The 23055-nt window shown below is 31.4% G+C and overlaps 1 protein-coding gene across 1 annotated transcript in view; it reads left to right on the forward strand.

Moving 5' to 3' along the window:
• Positions 1-21764: 21764 nt before the first annotated feature.
• The window catches only part of LOC147079959 (uncharacterized), a 55704-nt gene continuing 54413 nt past the window's right edge, over positions 21765-23055 (forward strand). The window contains exon 1 of the mRNA XM_085946009.1: positions 21765-21879. Coding sequence (XP_085802135.1) covers positions 21765-21879 — 115 coding nt within the window. The remainder of the gene's footprint in view (positions 21880-23055) is intronic.

Genomic DNA, 23055 nt, shown 5'->3' on the forward strand with positions numbered 1-23055 from the left:
TTATCTTTGCTATGTAAAGTGAGTAAATGTCATCACTTCTGTCGGTTTATCAAACAATATTATTGTTGATCAAATTACTTTGCAGATTGTAAAATTACGTATTTTTTAATATATATTTACATTTTTGTTATATTCGTTGTACCTATTTGTTGTAAATTGTATTTCATTGTTAACGTTTCAACGTCTATTTCTATTCCTAACATATATAAACAAAAAAATATGTGTTTAAATAATAACAATTAAAAAAATCGTAGTCGTAGCGATTGAAAAGTTGTTTGAAATTTTATCGAGGAAAATGGAAATTAGGAAGGAAAAAAAACAATAAATTGTTGAATTGAGAGAATTATTATTTAGTATATCTACAATTTTATTTATTTAAATAAGGCTACATTATAGTCAGATCTAAATTATTTCAATTAAGAATTATAGTGATGGGGAAAATAATGCTTGCTTAAGTACGATAAATTGGGAAAGCAATTTCTAAAATTGTATCAGCGTGTACTCAAGGTAATTAATGAAAAGTAACTTAGTACTTATATTATTTTTTTATCTATCGGTAAAGAGTTAGTGCATCTGTTGAATTGAGTGTTTTAAAATAATTTTTTTGACTTATGAAATGATGGAATAGTTTTCGAATGTAATGTAAAAAATAAGAATGTATTTCTAATGCCTAAGGCTCAAAATTAAATTCAGTAAATGCTGACATAACGATTTCTCAGTTGATTACTTATAAATGAGAAATGTGCGAGTAATTATATTTAAGCATATTTGAAGTATATGCATACTTATGGCAGTAATTATGTAGACTCAACAAAAAGAGAGGCAAGTAAAAATTATTAAAATTGATTCATTATATTAATATCTTTAGAGCATATTAAAAAAGTAATGATTATATAAAATAGCAAAGTATTATTTTTCTTAAAAGAATTATCTATAGAAATGGGATTCTGACTTGTCTTAATGTTCATTTTTTTTTAATTCAGTTCCCGTTGTTTTGACGTATCCATTTTTTCTGTGGTATCACAAAATAATTTACAATGGCAATAACAAAAATATTCGTGATTCACAAAACTTTATTTTATATCATGTTTTGAAATACTGTTCATTAATTGGATGATTTATTTTATTACACCTGTTAGTTAAATGTATTTTTTTATATGTTGTTTCACAAAATCTATATAGCTATTATGTTATTGGAGATATCATTTGTATTTTGAATGAAAAATTACTTTGAGAATGAAAAAAAAGCTATGATAAAAAGTTACGACTAAGTACGTTTTTTTATTTGTAATTGAAATAAAATATTATCGGTGTTTAACTGTTGTCAACATATTATATGATTGTATTGATAGTATGATAAAACATTATATTTAAAGTAGAACGCACACAAAATTATTATACACATTTTTAGGAAAATAGCAGCTAAAACTTTTAAAAATTTCTAAATTTTGCAGATTTAGTTAGATACTAGACATACCTTAAAATACATTAAAATAATAAATAAATCGACAACCCTAAGAGTCTGAATTTTTCCCAATGATTTAAAAACTACGTTTTTTTATATTGAATAATATATGTTGTACACCATCAAATATGTTAAAAGGTATGTGTGTTTTAATACCAGGAGTATATTATATTGTTTTCACCAATATGCGTAAACTTTTTAAAAAAAATCTCTACTGATTTTATCTTCGAAAAATACTTTTAACAATTATTTTCTGTATTATTTATAATAAAACATGGGAAGAAAGAGAAGAAACGAGCATATCAAAAAATATACAAATAGGTACCATGTTGTAAGTTGTTGTGCATAAATAATAATGAAATGCATAAGGCGCCGGCTAGACGGCAGTGACTTGCTTGCGGGGTATAAAAATACGGGACATTTTCACAGCGCTTTTCGGTTTGCGCGTACAGTTTTCCCGTCCATACACGCTTCCTGATACAAACCGGTTTGCGTAGGTAAGCTTGTGGTAAAGAGATAAAGCATCAGCGTCTAGCAGGCACTTTAGTGTCATATACCTATTTCAAATTCAGCTGTGTCAAATACCCACAGCAATAATTAAAAAATATATCAACTGTGCACACAACGGTACCTAATATTATTGTCTATCATTTTCATTATCTACAATATAAGAAAATGGTGAGATTGACATCGTCATTTAAATATATGATTTAATTTTTAAATATTTTTATAATTTATTTTTTTATCGGTTTCAAAAATATTGTTCTATAAATGAATAATTACAGACTTGCGTAATTAAAACCCTGGTATTAATACATATATTATAATTTGTTATATTATAAGTATTTTATTGTAACCAATTATCGCTTAAAAATAAATCTAATTGTGAAACAAGTATTGCCGTAAAATATCATAAAAATGTTCTTATGACGTCAACTCAAACAACTTTTAAATACTGTACAATTCGTTTATTACTTCTGAAATAAGCTGTTTATTATCTCTATTTCCATTCGTGCAGTACCTAATACTATTCAATATGTAGGGCATTATTTGCAAAGTCAGTTATATCTTGTTCAGTATTTGATAAGAAGTTTTTAAGTATTTTTTTTAAACGAATTTGTTTAATAATATGTTGATCTGCTAGTAGAAAAAACTGAGGTAAAATCGCTAATCTAAAGTTAGTTGTAAATTCGGTAAAATCGACTGGGTAATTAATATTGATATATTATTTTATCAATAGCATAATATTACGGTATTCTAATACTAATAATCTATTTGAAGTCATTATATTACACTTTTTTCCTTTATAATAAAATGGTAATAATATGTTGGTCAATGCATAATATACCTACTATATTATAAGATATCATTACGAGTAGGTACCTAGTTGTTCCGTGGACTTTCATACATGAAATACACATATAATAACAATTTACATAAAAAAAATCAGAAATTCATATTTATTCTCAAGCAAAAAGTTACACGAAAGCATATCATTGGAATTTATAATTACTAAAATAATCGGAAGGCATAAGTAGGTATATTATTTTTCGTTAATTGACCACTACATAATGTCTTAAATACCAAAAAGTGCATTATAACCTAATAAGATTTTTTTATTTCTTTATAAATGAATTACGTGTACTTACTTACTCAGAAAAGTATCACAAAATATTCTTAATGTAATTAATATATTCTTTATGGTGAACACAAAGTGAAAAACATATTATACAATTTTTATAAATTACTAATACTGTCGAATTTATTGAAATAAATACTGATTTTACAAATACTGCCCTCATAATAAATAATGTAGTAAATTGTATAATGTCAACAGCTATAAATAACTGGGCGATAGTTGGTTACGCGTTTCAAATGGTCATCTATAACATTATTTTCTGCTTTCTATATTAACTTGAAAATATTATTATCGGTGTATTGAATGTCAACAAGATATATTCTATAAATGTAACACAACAAGTATGTAACTTACTGTATTAACCATAAATGTGAAACAATAAAATTAATAAAATAAAATATTTTTTTTAATTATTGTTAGGTACCTATTATTGTGCCCAACTCATTAACGGCCTACGTGCTCCGCGTAGGTCAAAATGGAGATTTTATGGTATTTTCAAAGCATAATCCTGGACATTCCTTAAACGTTGTAGATAATCTATATATATTTTTTGAAGCCTTCTTATCCTTTATATTTATTTTAAACATTTGAAGACTGTTAACGCGCGTGTTTGAACACGTAACGTTTTAAAAAAAAGATTATTTTTCAGTTAGGTACATGTTCAAGCACGCGCGTTATCATGATGTTACTCCCTACTTCAGTTATAGTTTGTCAATTTATGGCTACGACCGTATGTTGTAGCTTAACCACTGGGAAATACCTATAGAAATGTGCGTATTTCAAAAAAATGCTACCTTATTCTTAGTTCAATAATTATTATAAAACAATCATTATTCCTAGGATGTTTATCATATTTGAATGGTCAAAGACATAGCTTATATTATTACTTTAGAATCATCTTCAAATGTGTTAATTGTGCCCATTTTTTTTAAATAGTAAAATGACTAATTCTTGTCAAATTTGAGATCACAAAGATTATAAAATATTTTTTTTATCGTAAATATTTCACTATATAATGTTAACATTAATTTTACTAGTGGTTTTATAAATGCGTTTAAAAATTAATAAATCTAAAAAATCCTAACACCACTGCACATGGGTGTACTGAAATATGACTATATTCTAAAACATTAGATCGACAGGTTTAAAAGAATACTATTTTGTGTAATAAAAATACTTTATGCAGTCATCAAATGTTTAAAATAAATATAAAAGATAATAAGGATTCAAAATGATATAAATAAATTATCTACAACGTTTAAGGAATGTCCAGGATCATGCTCTGAAAATACCATAAATACTCCATTTTGACCTACGCCACGTGCCCCCAACATGTAATTGCATAATTTGAAAATGCGACATACATAGTATTAGGCTATCTCTAAATAATCGGATAATAGATTACTAGCGCCTGTAGACGTGCACGGATATACTGGCAGCAATAGTGTGTATTTTAAACTATCGTGACAATAAATGTTTACACGTAAAATTGCTGACTTTTTCCCCAATCTCATTCTTCAAGAGTAAGCGAGACGTGATGTTGTCATTTTATGGTACTATTTAATAGGTCATAAAAATTGGTTAACCTCAAAATGAGTCTCTCCGGTGTAGTTCGTTTTTTTGCCGGCAGGTTCGCAACTATCGTTCAACTGCGTAGGCGCAGATCGAAAAAAAACCCAACTGTCGTTTGAAAATTCAGAAGTTTCCGATTTTTTTTGATTCATACATGCAATCTTGTAACTTGCATGACAAAATACGTGTTTACACGTGCATTTTCTTGTTATGGCCATGATGATACGTACTGTCAGCAGTAAACGTGTAAACGGGGTATAATCATCAAATGGCTTTTTAATATTTAAATGAATCGTAATTATTCATTTATGTATTGGGAACGTTTACCTATATATTCACCATAAAATATGTGTACTTCTTAATATTATAATATTGTTGAAAGACATTATTATTAACACCTTTGTGAAGGTAAACCGTTGAAATTCTTACAACAAAGAGTAATAGTAAATTGTAGTTAAGTGTCAATAGAAAACAATGCTACTATATTATATAACAGAAAAACTGGTGCTTTGCGGTACAATGAATAATTGTGTACCTAAGAATAATGCAAACACACCATCAGACGGCGAGAAAGTATTACATTATGTACCTACCTACTCTCTCATTAGCCATGTTCATGTTGTGAGTATATAGGTACTAGAGTTACAATTCCGGGATTGTAGGATCCTGATCAATTTCTTGAAATCAAATGATTGAAAATATTTTCTGGGATTGCAATCCGTATTGATAAATAAATTATATAACAGTACAAAATTGGAAAAAAAATACTTATCGGTATACATAATATAATATTATCGTCACCTCAATACTACAACTATATAACTTGATTTTCACTGTTTTTGAGATAGTAGTTATTGGATATGATTCTACATTTATTCTCTACGAAATAATAAAACTAGGTTAGTCAAAAGTTAATGGAACTGTATTAATTTTGTGTTTTAAAATATTAGATAACATTAAAACTATAGATGCATTAATAATAAATAGTTTCCAATTAGACAAAGCACAATATTCCATTTTTAATTTAAATAATAATAATAGCCTAGATTTATGTTACTCGAGTAAAGTTCAAGTTTAATTTTGCCAACTACGATCAAATCAGAGTTATCTAGTTTTAGTATTGAGGTGACGATATTATATTATAATATAAATATACAACAACAATAATTATTGATCATCGTAACCTCTTTGAATCGTTAGCCAATACAATAAGAAAGATATTGAGCTTATATAAGGAATGATACGCATGTTACAGACCTACAAACTTATCTAAAGAATGGATGGGGGAGCCACTGTCGAAAACTTCCTAATCAAGACTCTCAACTGGACAGAATCTGACATTCGAATTACGTTTTCAAAATGGCATCCATATGGTAGTTTACAGTTTCATTTTTGACCGTTCTTTAGATAAGTTTGTAGGACTGTACTTGATAACAAATCCACAAAGGTTTTAGTATGTTTGAGTTGATACACCAAATTATCAAATTTATAAATAGTTATGCTTTTATAATTATTACTTGGGTTGCGTCTAGAGACCATGGCACCCACAGGTCTCTAGCCTAGAGGCCCGGCATGGCGGGTAGATTAGTTATGTGAGATAAACACATCGACATGAGGTTGTGCAGTGCAATTTTTGTGTAGATATCTCCATAATTCAAGTAGATGTATCAAAACTACTAAAACTAACTAAACTAACAAAACGCTAAAAATACACTGAAGGCCCTTACTTTAACCTCTAACACAATTTTGAAAACGTTTGTGTTGAGCGTTACAGAATATGCTATTAAACTTGTCGATATGTAGGGGACCTCGCCAAAGATCCTGGCCTTAGGATGTGGGGGCCATGGTAGAGACCTTCTCTCTTACAGTACGATGCCGCAACTTTACTGATCGATAAAAAATGCCAGTTCTGCAATCAGCAATGTAAAAGCAGACGATCGTAGTCATGACCCCCACAAAGGGGGGGGGGGCTGACAGGGCTCTAGCCTGGGGGCCCGGGCTCAGAAAGGGCCCGGCGTGACGATCCGACCAGATAAGTGAGATAAACACAGATCACGAATTTGCTCTAATAGCGCTATTTCACTTGAATGATGATAATCATAAAACTATTTGGTTATAAGATGCAATTTTGTATTATGTGCCGATATTTGACAACTCCATAATTCACTCATAATGTACTCGTACATATTAAAAATATAAAAAAATCGCTAGAAATACACTATTTGGATAACGCTACTGCAGCGCGTCACACTGACTTTACCCTTAGAGATAGGTAGAAGGGCCCGCCAATCATTCTAGCCTGGGGGCCCGCTTCAGGATGTGGGAGGCACGATCGTAGTAGACAATTGGCTCAAATTAAGATTTATCGGCTTTCATCGTACTGTAAGGCTAAACTATTATAAAATTGAAATATATCATGTAATAGTTAACATGGTTTATAGTGTATGCCATTACTACTATAGCTTATTATGTAATTTTATGGAAACTAACTAAGTCCTTGTAATTTCATCCAACATTAACTTTTCCATATTATGCCTAAATAAAATGCTCTCATTTTTTTCAAAATAAAAATAACAAATTGTCAACTATAACATTTTCGTATTGTTATATTTCACCATTATTATAATATTGTGTATGTGACATACTTAAGAGTATGTCCACATTATAATATTTATCATACACATAGAAATGCAATCACAGGATGTTATTATGTACATCGATAATTAAAAAAAAAGAATTAACATTTTACGCATTTTCATTTCCAACCAACTACATTATAAAAATGTATTATTATATTTTTATTGTTGCTGTTAAAGCATGAAATTATTACAATACCATGGAATATTCATAAATCATGTCGGTATAGCAGGGGCAGTCAACTTGTTTGTTATTGTGGACTGTTTGCATTAAAATATATCCGCGAGTAGTTGTATTGAGAGCAATGTCATTGATTGAGAGATCTTGTTTCGAGAAATAAATAATAACTGAATAATAAATATATCTTAGATTTTTTCGTAAATCACGGAGTGGACAAATACAGCCACGATCGACTAAAATTGTTTACAATCAATCTGTTGACCATATCAGCCGATGTATGTATATGTTACACCGAATGTGCGAAATTGAATATTACATGAAATGGGCAAAATTTTGCCTAAATCATGAAAAATGCAAGCCCGTTGCCTTATTCGTGAATTAGACAAAATATCTGGAGAGTGCGTGAAATCGGCAGTAATTTTTCTGCCTACTTCATGTCTTGGACAAATTAGATAGTAGCGCTACGGTGGTATTTTTTGCAACTAAACTAAATGTATCAAATGCTCATGGATTGGTCAAAATATACATTTATATTATCTATGGTCAAAATAGATGATCGCGCTCCGTGGTGTTTTTTGCAACTAAACAAATGTGTCAAATGTCATTGATTTGAATGACGTTCATATCCATTTACTATGCGCAAAAAATTCTAGAACTATAATATGATGACGGAAGAATTTTATTGAAAAGTATTTTCGCGATTTGATTCGTGCTTGGGTATCAATTGTGCAATGGTCGATTGAATGTTTGTGATAGTTTGTTGACACTTGATCGCTAACCTCAAAATGGACATTCAGTTGAATAATTTAATTCAGAATTACAAAACCTAATCTAACCTAACATAATAATAATAATATTATATTATGTCCAATTATAACTAATAAAACCATCCATATTAAATTTACTTTTTCTTCTGTCATGTTGACAGTTCAAGAATTCCATACCGTGGCGAATTCATGTACTCAGCAGAAAAATTACCTAATTCATGAATAAGGCAACAGGCTTGACTATTACATGAATTAGCCAAAATTTTGCCCATTTCATGTAATAGTCAATTTCGCCCATTCGGTGTAACATATATACGATTACAAATAGAATAGATATATCACAATATTATGCAATGCGAGGTAGTAAATATTAAATACATATTAATATTATATGTACAGATGGCAGATTATCTATTCATATTTATTGACAGTACAAGTAAATAGTAAGTAACCATCAAGTATTCAAAATAAACAGTATGTGGATAAGTAATTAGTACAATTCATTAGAGTAAAAAATAAAACGGATCTACAACTTTTTATAATACCGAAAGATTTATATTATTAGTAATAGTATACTTTATTTTTTCTCACTTGAGTATCAGAGTATAGGGTAAGCATATGGACATGCAAGTTATGTTGAACCTACGCAAGTCAGGGCGTTGCAAATCTCTACAAAAACCCAATGGTGTTGCTCTTATCCGCGCTCACAAAAGGTAGGATTTAATATCCACGTATACGCACGGCGATTTTCTTATTTGAGCACATGGGAGCTCTGTCAAATAGGAGCTCATCATTCCAGATGCCTGCTAGTTTACAACGTTTTTATTAGCTCGTATTCTTGTTTGTCCGGTGGTTGTTTGTCCAGTACAAATCTTGCAATCAATTTTTAACTAACTTCCCGACTAGCTAGACATTTGAAACTTTTAGAATATGTCAGAACACGATGCCAATGCATTCTTTTAATACTTTTAGCCATCTTTAAGCAGAATTAAATTCATTTTCAGTTAATTCTGTTAATTAAAGATATTTCAGAAAAATCCGTGAAAAGTAAAAGACTATTATTGGTTGCTAAGGGGGTGGTCCTAGCAACTAAATTATTAATATATATAAACGTATAATAATATATATAAATATAAACGTCAACATGACATTTCATTATTCTATATTTGTTTGTTTGTTCTCTATTTACTTCATATCAAGTACAAGTTTGAGCATATTGAGCATAATAATTCAACAGAAAATTTAAAACGTTGTATATAAAAAGTTCTTTTTATCTTGTAATTATTTGTTTATATTTCTGTTTTTTTCTAAACCAGCTCCTCTTATTATACTATCCAAAAGCCTTTTTTTAACCATGTTCGCTGCTTAATTGAATTAAAGATAACGATTGAATATTAATATTAATGTTCAGTTGATTTGACCCAATCAAGTCATATTATCTATGTCTTTCGTGGTCTATTGAACGATGTATTAGACCAAAAATTCAATAAGATGCTCTGCAAATTTATAGTTCATCTGAATAATGTTGTGACAGTAACAGTATGTGACCACTTTCTGTATGTATACAATAGAATTCCTGCAGTTTATTTCCTGATAAACATATACCTACCTGTTACCTACCTAATGTATTATGTTTAACTACCGCATTTGATTACTATGACATATAATACTAGTAATATTATGTTGTAATGGTATGGTGAAGATTTGATAAATGGTGTGACAAGGGAACTCAGGAATAATGGAAACTGAAATACCTAACGGATGTGGAGTAACAGGCAACCGATCTCGAGTGTGGAAGAATATGGAATAAACTTAAACACGTGTTAAATAAAAGCTTGTCTTTCGTTCTGACAACTGCTCTCAGTTTATGCACTGATGTTCATTCAATATTGCTGTATTTTAAAGTTGCAACACACACTATTGCACGTCTATAATGTGTGGTTCATTTTCGTAGGACACTCACATATTATTTAAAACCCTGCGTCAAAATGTAGTGTATTTAGGTATAGCTTATCGGAATTATATTTATTAATCTGTTCTGTGGGTGTGACATTCCAAAGGTTCAAAAGAAAATATACCGTTTCTGACAATTATTGATATATATATATATATCATATTATTATAATCGTACTTTACATGTTTTTTTTTTCATTTTTGAGGTGTTAATTATTAAATGGACTATAAACTGAAAGCTTTGATTGAAAAGACTTCGCTCAGAAGATGAAACAAATTGAAGGTGGTCAGTAGCCTCAGCCATGAGGGAATGACAAAGAAGAAACTGAAACAATTAAAAAGTTTACTGTAGTGTAGCAAAGTGATCAATACATAATAATATTAATAATATACAATACTTTAGTTTTCCAATGCCTGGATATATTCTTTACTTAGACATAATGTACTTTATGATATTCATTTATTATCTATGTAAACTATATGTCGGTTGCACGTTTGTCATTGGTGAATATTCGAAGAGAAATCTGGGTCACAAAAAATGATTCGAACGAAAAACTGCACGTTATTCAATATAGCAATGCAGCTTCAATCGAAGCTTTCAATCATGTCTACCTAAGTCTTCTAGTTTTTCCTTAGTGGACAATACTTCCGAGATCATTTTGAAAACGTCCGAGTGCTACGTACATTACACGTATCCTTTGTATTGAGTAGGTGCCTATTCTTGAATATGCCAGCATTATTTGGAGTCCGTCCGTTGGATCGAGTCCACAATAAATTTCTTAGATTTCTCTTCTGAAGTACATACGGATTCTTTCCTTATGATAATGATAATAAAATGAATTTTCCGACTCGTTTTCTTCTCGGTATGCTATCAATGCAATCCCTGTCCATCCGAAGAGTGATTACTCTTTTAAAGCATTTCTTTTTACTTCCTTGTGGGTTCATTTACAATCCGTATATACTGGCAAATATTAATTGTCATGTCCCCACCAATATCACTCCTAACTCTACGGTATTCATGATATTATCACGTCGCAGGACGGATGTGATGTTTCATGATGATGTGAATCGTTCGATTCACTTATTTGATGGCACCGTAAAGGTTGATTTATTTTTTATTAACTATTTCTTTTATTCAACGAATAATTTACAGGATTTTAAGAAGGTACCATTCTAATTATTGAACATACATAATTCTGAAAACACTCGTGAGAAAATATAACCAATAGAAAAAATCTTTTTTGAAAAATGATTGTTTTCAGAATTTTGTATGTTCAATAATTAGAATGGTACATTCTTAAAACCTTGTGAATTATTCGTTGAATAAAATAAATAATTAATTAAAATTATTAGCAAGTTCAAGTAAGTTGCAACAGAAAATATTTGAGTGATCCGTGACGTCGGTTAGTAATTAAAGTAATGAAATTAAAAAGTAAGTAAATTAGAATACAAAAACCGATCGCCTACCATAACTCAATTTGGAGAGCGCTTATGAGCAGGTATTAAAAATGCCAATAGTTAAAATATGTCGCAATTAAGCATGGAAGTCGTAACATAGTGGTAATGCACAGGGCGCGATACCCAAGAGACGCAGGTTCGTTTCCTACCGGGTGTCTTACTTTTTTTAAAAAAGATTTTTTCTATTGGCTATATTTTCTCATGAGTGTTTTCAGAATTATGTATACCTATACCATGCTTGTGAACATTTGAACAATTATTGCATTTATCATTTTACTTTAATATCTACATAGGCACATACTTTTTCTTCTACTTTCTTGTTATATTGGTTGTTATTTATAAATAAGTAATTTTTATAATTTGTATTTATTATGTATTATGGCGCATTGACCAATCGCTATAATGCCACAATACCCTTTTTAAATTTATTAAATAAATACTGTTTGATTGTCTGCACAAATCTTGTTGGCGGTGACTTCGAAACCTTAAACGACAACCAGGCAATCTTTGCTAATATGTGCGTACTGATGATTCAACGTTACAATGAAATACTAGAGTAGGACATACAATAAATTTGGAGAAGACATCAAACAATTAATTCCGGTAAAAATAATAATTGTGAGGTAACTGATAATAAGCAGAATTATTAGTCTTGGCGCGTCACGCACTAAAAATTTTGTTTATTTACCTACATACTTCCAGTTCCGTAAAGAGTTTGGGAAGATGGTGTCTCAATGTTAGATTAATTTCTATGCATTATGCGTTATTGTATGAAAAAATATAATTATATTGACAAATCTGTATTACCTACCTACTGTTCTTTCATTCAATTATTTTCTGATATTGCATTTTAGCAAAAAACAATCGTTATACTCACATCATAAGGCATTATTTAAATTAACAAGCAAATGTTTTATTTGTTTACTAAAGCCTCGGTGACATTGAGCTACTTTACAAGCTGCTTGTTGGCTAATTTACATTCTGCTTGTAAACTCGCACAGTGTCATCATCGATCAAGCTAATAAGAAGATTGTAAACATTCTACCGAGAAAAGTTGAAATCCGGTCTACTTTACACGCTACACGCTGGTGTGTGGTACCGATATGCGTCTGCGCAGTAGAGCGTTAGTGGCGACCTCCCGGTAAAAAAACGAACTACTCAATACGTCCTGTCAAAATAGTACCAGAAATGACAGTTTCAACTCGCTGGCTTGTTGGCTTCTGAGCGAGTGGAAAGTTTTGTTTGTCGTCACAATCACACTAGCTGACTCGCCCGTTTTTAAATTCGCCAACAAGCAGCTTGTAAAGTAGCTCAATACCATCGAGGCTTAATATAACTTCATTTATAATATCATCGTCACTACAACTGATCACTGTCTACCATCTTACGAGTACCATCAGAGATGATATACAGTGAAACCCCGATTCTACGGTTTTAAAGGGACCCTAAAAAAACGATAAATGCGGGATATATTAAAAAAAATTAAAAAAAACACGTTTTTCTCTCGGATTTTTCTCGACGTCTTGAATTATTTTTAGTTTCTCAGCTAGAGTTCTAGTTTTCTTCATGGAAGGCATTTTAGTTGCGACTTATAAAAAATCGTGATACGAGATGCGTGGCAAGCTGAGCGCCGACCGACGCGACTGAAAGGTCTGTATGTACTCGTATCACAAACAATTCTACGAAAGCGAAATAAAAAATATTCAACAAAAACGATCAAACGGAATAATATTTGTGACGAGACCATAATATTAAGACGATATATCGAGGAAAACGATAAATCATTTAATGCGGGATTATTTAACATTGTTCTTATGGGTGTTTGGCGGGATTTTCAAAAATGAACGATCCATGCGGGAAAACGATTTAAGCGAGAACGGTAGTTCGGGGTTCCACTGTATTGGAGATACAAAGCATCCAAGCGGCAGAAAAATTTGCAGAAAATATATTTTATAATACTTATTATGCATTATTAAAAATATAATATATTAAAATCAATTACGTAAACTACTAGACCTTATATTGAAATATATGAAGTTCCTGCGTGTAATGTACACTACCGAAGAGTGACACTCATCAAAGGACGATAAATCGAAGAATTAACGCATGATATTATATAATCTATAGACATAGATACCTACATAATAATAATACTTTTTATCAGTTGAAGATCTTCGATATATACCTAACTAGCGACATACATCACTAAGGTATAAAATTATACTGAAAAGTATTCTCTCGAAATCTTCATAAAATGGTTCAGTGTCGTATTATGATAGACATACAATATTTCGGCAAAATGAAAATGTAAATTTATTATCCAGGATATTAACCGATTCATTTAGCTATGATATGTGAGGGGCATTATTTTACTGCTTTGGTTTCATGGACTGCAAAAAAATCCCCTCTGGCGCAATTTTCGTTCATATTATTAACAATCGACAACATAATCTCTCATAAAATAAATATTTTGATGATAATAAATTAATTATTTCATTTCTTATATATTTATTTCCATTATAAAAAAGATTTTTATATTTGGGAGGCGGCCCTTTTTGGATTGCGTGAGCGACAACCACCTTTGGAGCGGGCCTGTACCTCTTTCTACATCTATACATTCCAACCACGCATCTCAGGCCTCCAAGTCACGTTTTATTGCCGGTATATTGAAGAGGATCCTTTTAGGTGGTGTCACCAACATGAGCCCTACATCCTGAAGCGGGCCCCCAGGCTAGGATCCTCGGCGCCCCCCCCTCACATATCGCTAAGGATGTGTGTATATAAGGATACAAAGGCAATGTGACGCTCTACAGTAGGGTTTTCCAAATGGTGTACGCGGTAAAATCAATGTGTATATTTAGTGTTTTTTGTATATTGTAATTCACCCACAGGCGACTTTTTTCCTATTAAAACAAATTTGTGATGTGTGTTTATCTCACTTATCTGGTCGACTTGCCAAGCCGGGCCCCCAGGCTAAAGCCCTATCAGCCCCCCCCCCCCATGTGGGGGCCATGGTCACCAAAGTTACTCCACTATCACGTGTGAGACGAGAGAGATATGTTTCTTCCGGGACGTACGAAGTAGGGATTGCAATACCGGTATTTCAAAACCGGTATTCCAGTATTTATCAATACCAAAATACCGGTTTTAAAAATCCAAAATACCGGAATTTTCGGTATTAAAAACCACAGTCGTTTACGTTTTTGTAAATGAATTTAATTTTATTTATACATCAATTTATACTGTATTGCCAATTAAATTTAGTGTATAAGTTATGTGCTGCTAAAATGCAAATATATATACCCAACAAAGTTGAAATAGTAATGAAACAAAATCCATCAACTAGGTATTTATAAAATTGTCGCGATAAATTAACATAACATTATTTCGAAATATAAAACATCCGTGACAAATGTCCAACTATATTATTCAATAATAAAATTATTCATGACTGTACAAGCGTTCAATTGAAGAAACATTTCCTGCAAACGCACTTATTTGCACGTCTTACTGAACTAGCCTTTTTGAGGGTTTTAATTAAAATTATCAATTTATTTGTAAAAATCATACAATCATATATATATTAAAATATAATATTATCATCAATACATATCTTAAATGTCAACATAATAAAATGAAAATGTAGGTAGGTAGGTTTTTGCTATAAAATAATGTCTTAAAGAAATTTTAATAGCTATATTTACTAAAAAGTACTTTTTTATGTTTCAACGAATACCGGTATTCATTAAGAAATACCGAAAAACCGGTATTGATATTTTAATTCGGTATTGCAATCCCTAGTACGAAGCTTCATCATCGCATGCGTCTCTAAAAGTGCTTCTTAATATCTTCATTTTAAAAATATATGACTTCTTATCATATTTATTTAATAAAACTCAGCACTCTACTCCATGGGTCCATATAACGCTGGTGGGTATATTCATATTGTGGAGCTTAATTTAATTTTCTGCGATATGGATCTGAAGTAGGTACATATTCTCATAAACACTGTAAACTATAATAGAATATGTTTGCCAGAATTATTCTACTAGCTTTTTAAGATACAGTTTTAAAGAGTGATTCACGATACCATATAATATTATATGAATTCATCTGTCAAAAAAATGTTATGTACAGACCTTATTATATTATATATTATAAATCGAAAAAAGCTACACCCAATAATGGCAATACTAATAAACAATCAATAAGTGAAACTTTCGAAATGTGAGTATTAAGAAAATCAATTTTATTTTAGAGAATATGTCTCCAATTTCGTCATTAGGTAATTTCACGACGGATGATATGCAGAAGTTTATATCAACTGTTTACAGTTTACTGCCTTTTCTAGCCTTAAAACCAGAGCGTTGGAGCTGAGCTCGGAGCAGGAGCACGGAGTAGTGGAGCAGTGGGGTTTTACCCAGAGGAGGAGCGGAGCCGTAGTACTGAAAATTTATAGTGCTCCACTGACCCGGATGTTTTTATTATTATTAAATGTTTGTCCTAAAATCCAATGAAAATAAATTATATTTGACACTTTGCTACACTGGAATTATTTGAAACACAGCAACAATGCCGAGTGATAAAAAACCTCGCTTTTTGACAAAAGAGGAAGATAATGAAAGACGATTTGCTGTAGACGAATTTTGTACTAGAATCTATAATGAAAAAGACGATTATTTCAAAACTACCTACTTAATTTTTATGTTTTAAAATTTGTATACAATATGACCTATTAAAACTTTTTATCCGAAGCGGAGCTGACCCTGGAGCGGAGCTGGTGCAAGTATTGAGTAGCAGTAGGTAAGCAGAGCGTAGCAACTCAAAAAAGGGTCCTCTCCAACCCTCTGCTTAAAACGAATACTAATAGTACCTACTTCAATGATTTTTTTTCACCCGATCGCTCCACTTAATTTGGGCATTCTCTTTATCTCTTATCGTTTCATTTTAAATCAGCGCATACACATTGGAATAAATTAAGTATATTTTTAATTTTACATTTAAAAGTCATACTCTATTCAGGCATGTCCAACGCGAGGATCGCAATGAACCGGTTGATCACCGGATGGATTTTAGTCGATCGCACCATTCACTCAAAGGAATTGAGTTATAAACATGTAATAATGGCGTACATACGCCTTGTTCTAATATAATATTTTTTCATTGAAATTTTCTATTAACCATTCATATTTTTATTTCCAGCTTACGTAAACACAGTGACGTCCCTAGACAAAATGTCGCCCCATTTTCTATACAATATTTTATAATATCCGTGCTCGTGTCGTTTCTGGTTACCAAGGACGTCGAAGGGCAACAGAAGTAAACTAGACATCGCAAACCTGACAAAAATTAAAGTCCTGTTAAACCTTTTATGCTAATTAATACAATTTGTCTCCAAAAAGTGAGCTGAATTTTTGAAAGTACTCAGTTTAGGTAGTTATTTCTTTATATACCAAATGATTTTCCTCGGTTTGCCGTCCTTCAAGTAAGTGCCGCCCCCAAGCGACGCTCAATATGTCTACCCCCACGGGACTGGCACTGGATATCACTGCGTGAACATTATTTTGATATCGCGCATCTCGTTATATTACTTGATTAATATTGAATCGCTCACATCTTCTCTTCCTTTCACTCTTACGAAAGGAAGAGAAGATGTGAATCCTGTGATTTAAACAGATGCGGAGTTTCTTCTTACAGTAAGCAATAAGCTGTCTGTACAGTAGAAGATTAGTTTTATGATGAGTGCAATGAGTTGGTACTTATCCAAAAAAGAAATTTTCACAACGAATAGGAGATTGACTATTTCTTTGTGATAAATATTGTTTTTTTAATTTTAACGTCTCAGTGTCTTCAGCCAAAAATACGTTAGTTTAAGTTAAAAAATGACAATAGGATAGTGTGGTAGGTCATTGATAATTTCGATACCTACTTGATAATAGATCATAGCCTACTTAGAGTTGGACATGATTTCAGTAAAATATACTCGTAATATGCTTACAAGATAAAAAGAACTTTTTATACACCACGTTTTTAAAATTTCTGTTAAATCATATAAACTTGACAATTCTATGTATTAATAAATACTTTTTTTATACTTGATAGAAATACTGAATAAATATAGAATACTGAAATGTCATTTTGACATTTCATATTGATTCCCATAGTAACGCACGTATATATTAATAATTTAGTTGCTAGGACCCCCTCAGCAACAAATAATAGTGTTTTACTTTTTACGAATTTTTTCCGAAATAACTTTCCATACAAAACAGAATTAACTGAAAATGAATTCAATTTTGCTTAAAGACGACTAAAAGTATTAAAATAATGCATTGCCGTCGTGTTTTGATATACTTATTCTAAAAGTTTCAATTGTCTAGCTAGTTATTTAGTTAGTTAAATATCGATTGCAAGATTTGTATTGGACAAACAAGAAAAAATTATACTGGACAAACAAGAATACGAGCTATTAAAAACGTGGTAAAATAAATAGCTAGGTATCAGTGATGAGGTATGTTGGTAGGTAGGTTGTTAAGATTCGACATAAATAGTACACAGTAAACTTTGTCAGTCATACTCCTATTTGTTTTCATTGAACTAAGAATACAATTTTTAGATGTTGCTGGTTAGTTTTTAAAGTCAATTAACCCCTGCCTAAACCAAACCATAATTGTTTAAGTATGCTATGGACGATGCTAAAAAAATATTCACACTTTTTCAGACATAGTCATTTGTTTTCGTTGAATTAAGAATACATATTATCACCATCCTCTCTACGAAAGATGGTGATCATCACGTTTTAGACCACTGACTGGAACAACGAGGTTGTGCTTTATGGTTATATGTACTTGAGCTCTGATATGTGTTTTCTCCTCGTATATCGTTGTCTTCTGTATGGTCCCACGATGGCCGCGTGGCTTAAGCGCCGGTCTATAGTGTCGTGGGCCCCAGGCTCGAATCCTGGGTCTGGCAAGTACTTATACATAGTATTGTTTTTCAATTTGTGTATGAGTCAGAGTATGGACCTAATAGGTTGAGCAAGTGTCTGACATCCATTTCTCGTAAAAATAAAATCTGGTAATACAAACCTCCACTCTGTCGAGGTCCATATGATCCTATTAGGATCGGACACGATCGAAAAAAATGATACGTTTTAAAAGTGGTATTTTTATAAATGCATTACTTGTCAAAAATGTCCGTACGGTACGTAATAAGTTTCGGCTGCATTTTTCAATTTGAATCAATCGTACAATTCTTTTATGGTCTATGTTAAAGAACAATACTAATCGAATGAAATCGACGAGTGGAAAACATTATATAGTATTATTATATTTAATAAAATGGGTATAATAATACACTTTAATGTGACGTGACTTGTGACAGTGTTGTGTGTGGGAGTGTTGAGTTAAACGGTTTATGTGACAGAAGAGTGATTTTCACTTTCATTGTGGTAGATTGCCGTCATGCGTGTCACACTCGAAACTATATAAACTCTTTCTGAATGCATTGTACCCTCACTGCATTATCAATACTCACATAACATACAATTACTAACAGAACACATTTTTAACTTTTTTTTTCTATAATATGACTAGTAAATGATTTTTTTTAACTAATAAATAAAATTGGTGTGTGCAATTAATACAAAGTTTTTGAATTATACTAAAACATTGATCGAAATATTTTGGTAATACTTATTTGAATTAAAATGGTGATGTTTACAATGAGAGTGTTTATGACAATAGCGGTGATGCTTTTATTAAATGGTGAGTATATTTATTTAAAAAAGTAAAATTGTTTATTTTCATATGGATTTTAAAATATTACAATTTCATTTCTATTATTACATAAAATATGAAACTAGACTAACTGACTAGATATCAACCTTTTTTTTATTATTTATATATAACAGTGTTTCATCAACCAATAATGTTGCATAATATTATTAATAAGAAAATATTCGTAATTGCTGAGTAAAAGTACATTTTGCCAATTTTAAAAAATTTGCCGCCTAACAAGAAAGGATTTTGAAATAAGAATTTTATTGGTATCGTTATATCGTCGTTCTATCTACAAGTAAACCTCATAAAGAATGAAATTTCAAAAAATATATAACAAAGAACAAACTCTTTGAACATGCATAATTCTGAAAACACTCACGAGGAAATAATATATAGCTAATATACTCTTGGGTTTTGCGCCCTGTGCATAAGAGACGCAGGTGTCTTACTTTTTTTTCTATTGGAAATAATTCCTTATGAGTGTTTTCAGAATTATGTATTATGTATGTTCAATAATTAGAAAGGTACATTCTTAAATCTTGTGAATTATTCGTTGAATAAAAGAAATAATTATTTAAGAAACTCTTTATTGAATATGTGTATATTTAGGAGGAGTATGAACACAATTTAGGAGGTTTTTATGGATTAGTTTTTGAAATAATAGATATCATCATCATCAGCCTGAATCTATCCACTTCTGGATGAAGGCCTCTTCAAGCTGCTTCCACTTCTCTCGGTCTTATGCGTTGCGTTGCCACGTACTTCTGCAGAATTTTACCATTTCATCGATCACGCGGCCTCTAGGTCTACCTTGTGGACATTTTGTACCTCTTGGATACCACTGGATGACTAAATTTGTCCAACGATTGTCTTGTCTTCGAGCTATGTGTCCAACCCATCTCCATTTTAAGCTTTTAATGAACTCTATTACATCGCATACCCTTGTCTGTTTCCCTATCCACTCATTTCTCTGTATGTCCTTTTGCGTTATGCCCAGCATGCACCTCTCCATACCACGTTGTGCTACTCTAAGTTTCTGGATCTCTCTTTTACTTAGGGTCCATGTTTAAAACGTATATGTGATTACGGGAAGGTCACTTTTGAAGACATTATTCATGCGGCCAAAAGCACTCCAGCCTAGCGGTACCCTGCGAACAATTTCATCAGATATACATCCATCTATAGACACTTGTTGTCCTAGATAGATGTAGTTTTTAGCCTGTTCGAGCTGAGTGCTATTAATTGATGAGGATCTCTTTTTGGTCCGCAAAGCAGCTGAACATGACTTTCGTCTTTGTTACATTTATTTTCAAACCTACTACACAATAATACTAGCGTGAACCAAATCCAATTTTTGACTAAAATGTAATTAACACGTTTTACAAGATAGACCGACGATATAATACTTATTATCTTTCCACAATATACGCGTTCAAACAAGTAGTTGTAATTTCGTTAACAAAAAACTTTTGTGGCGCCTAAACTAAACAATCGAATTCATCTACCAATAATCTGTCATCTAAATATGTCATTTTCACCAAAATATTAGTTACGTTTTTTTGGCAAAGCAAACATCGGTATTTAAAAATGGTGCACGGCAAAATATAAATATAATTCATCCGATCATATCCCATCCTAATAAGATCGTATGGGCCTCCACAGAGTGGAGGTTTGTATTAACAGATTTTGTTTTTACGAAAATTGGATATCAGCCACTTCCTTAACCTATAAGAACAATACCTATTACACAAATTGAAAAACAATATGTGTACTTGCCAGATCCAGGATTCGAATCTTGGACCCACGAAGCGATAGGCCGATGTTTAAGCCGCGCTTAACAAGTGAAAAAAAAACTCTTCTAAAATCGAAAAGTAAATCTTCCTTAGATGTATTAAGAAGACAATAATTTACTAGTCCTAAAAATACTCTAAATTAATTGGTTTTATTCGAAGTTGTTTTGAAAATTTTCTTTGTAATTTAATACGGTTAATTTGCATTTCGCTAATAATCATGGTTATTATTTTTGTACGCGCGTGAACTCTTTATGTACACATAATTCTTCAATAAAAAATTGATTCTTAAATTCTTATTGAAAATATTTTAATAATAGATTTATAGTCAAAAATATTTGCAAAAGCTTTTAGATAAAATTATACATGAACAACATCCTTTAAGATATGACCTGAGTAGGTACTCTAGAAAGCTTTTAAAAGCTTCCGACGCAGTAACCCCATGGCAATTCAGAGTGAATGATAATGTCGTGTTGTTTTACAGGTGAATGGATAGAAGGGTCTCAAAAGTCGTCTCGGGCGATGTGGGATTCTCGGCAACGTGGTTTTATGAACAGTCTACTGGGCCACCTGACCAGGGACCCTCCGGCCAAGAACGACAGGTCCTTGTGGAATCCGCCTGACAGGCAGAGTCGATGTGAGTATATTAAATTATTAACCTTATTCATTCAGTTATTTTTTCTAGTTTATACGTAATATGTAAAATATAACGCACAATCATTGCTATACAGAACAACATGATATTTTGACAAAAGCAACTTTCAAAATACGTTTTTTGACATGTTATCGTTATTACAAATTTATTAATATAAAACTAAATAGATATATCATCATCAGCCTGAACTAAACAACTGCTGACTGAGGGCCTTTCTTTTACATTTCTATTCATATCGATATAATACGTTGTGTTGCCACGTACTAACCCACAAGGCCTACCTTTCCAACGTTTTCTGCTATATATTATAATTAATATCTTGCCCATTTTTAAGTTTTTTAGCAAAGTTTCTGTGATATTGCATTTTTTATTTATATGTCCATTTTTGCCTTATTGTTGGGAAAATAACATTTAAAATAAACTTGTTAGCATAAATCTAGGCTATAATTATTATTTAAAATAAAAATCGAAAATTGTGCTTATCTAATTGGGAACAATTAAATAATAATTATTCAATTGTATGAGTATATTTTATTAATTATTTAATGGATTTATAGTTTTAAAGTTATCTAATATTTTCAAACACAAAATTAATACAGTTCTCATTAATTTCTGACTTACCTAGTATTATTATTTTGTAGAGAAGGAAATGTAGAATCATATTCAATATCTATCTCAAAAACAGTGAAAATCAAGTTATCTAGTTCTAGTATTGAGGTGACGATAATATATGTGTCGATGCTTTAAGACTATACTTCAGCTGAGGCATGGTCTAAAAAAATCGTGACTAGGCGATGCGCGGATTGTGCAAATGACGCGAGCCGAACGAAATATAATTTGTCATAAAAATTCAACTTGCGTCCTTTTAATGTTATGTTTATTATTATATTCGTAATAATAATAGTATATTCATTGACATGTTTTCTTTTTCAAGTACATGCGGACCGTTTTTTAGTCATCTTTATATGATTTAAGAATATATTCCTCCGACGCCATCACAAAACAAATTGACGTGCTCACACCTCGACTGTCAGTCTCCGATTGGCGACGACTGCGAAATTTCGTTCCACCTACTGTTCAAAATAATTATTTGCCGTTTCACTTATGTATGCTCTTAACAGACTTCTCTTTTCATCTCTTTTTCAATTTTTCATAGTG

This window comes from Rhyacophila brunnea, unplaced genomic scaffold (genome assembly GCF_057557595.1).
Source record: "Rhyacophila brunnea isolate RB1 unplaced genomic scaffold, BYU_Rbru_1.0 scaffold_1, whole genome shotgun sequence".
NCBI lineage: Eukaryota > Metazoa > Arthropoda > Insecta > Trichoptera > Rhyacophilidae > Rhyacophila > Rhyacophila brunnea.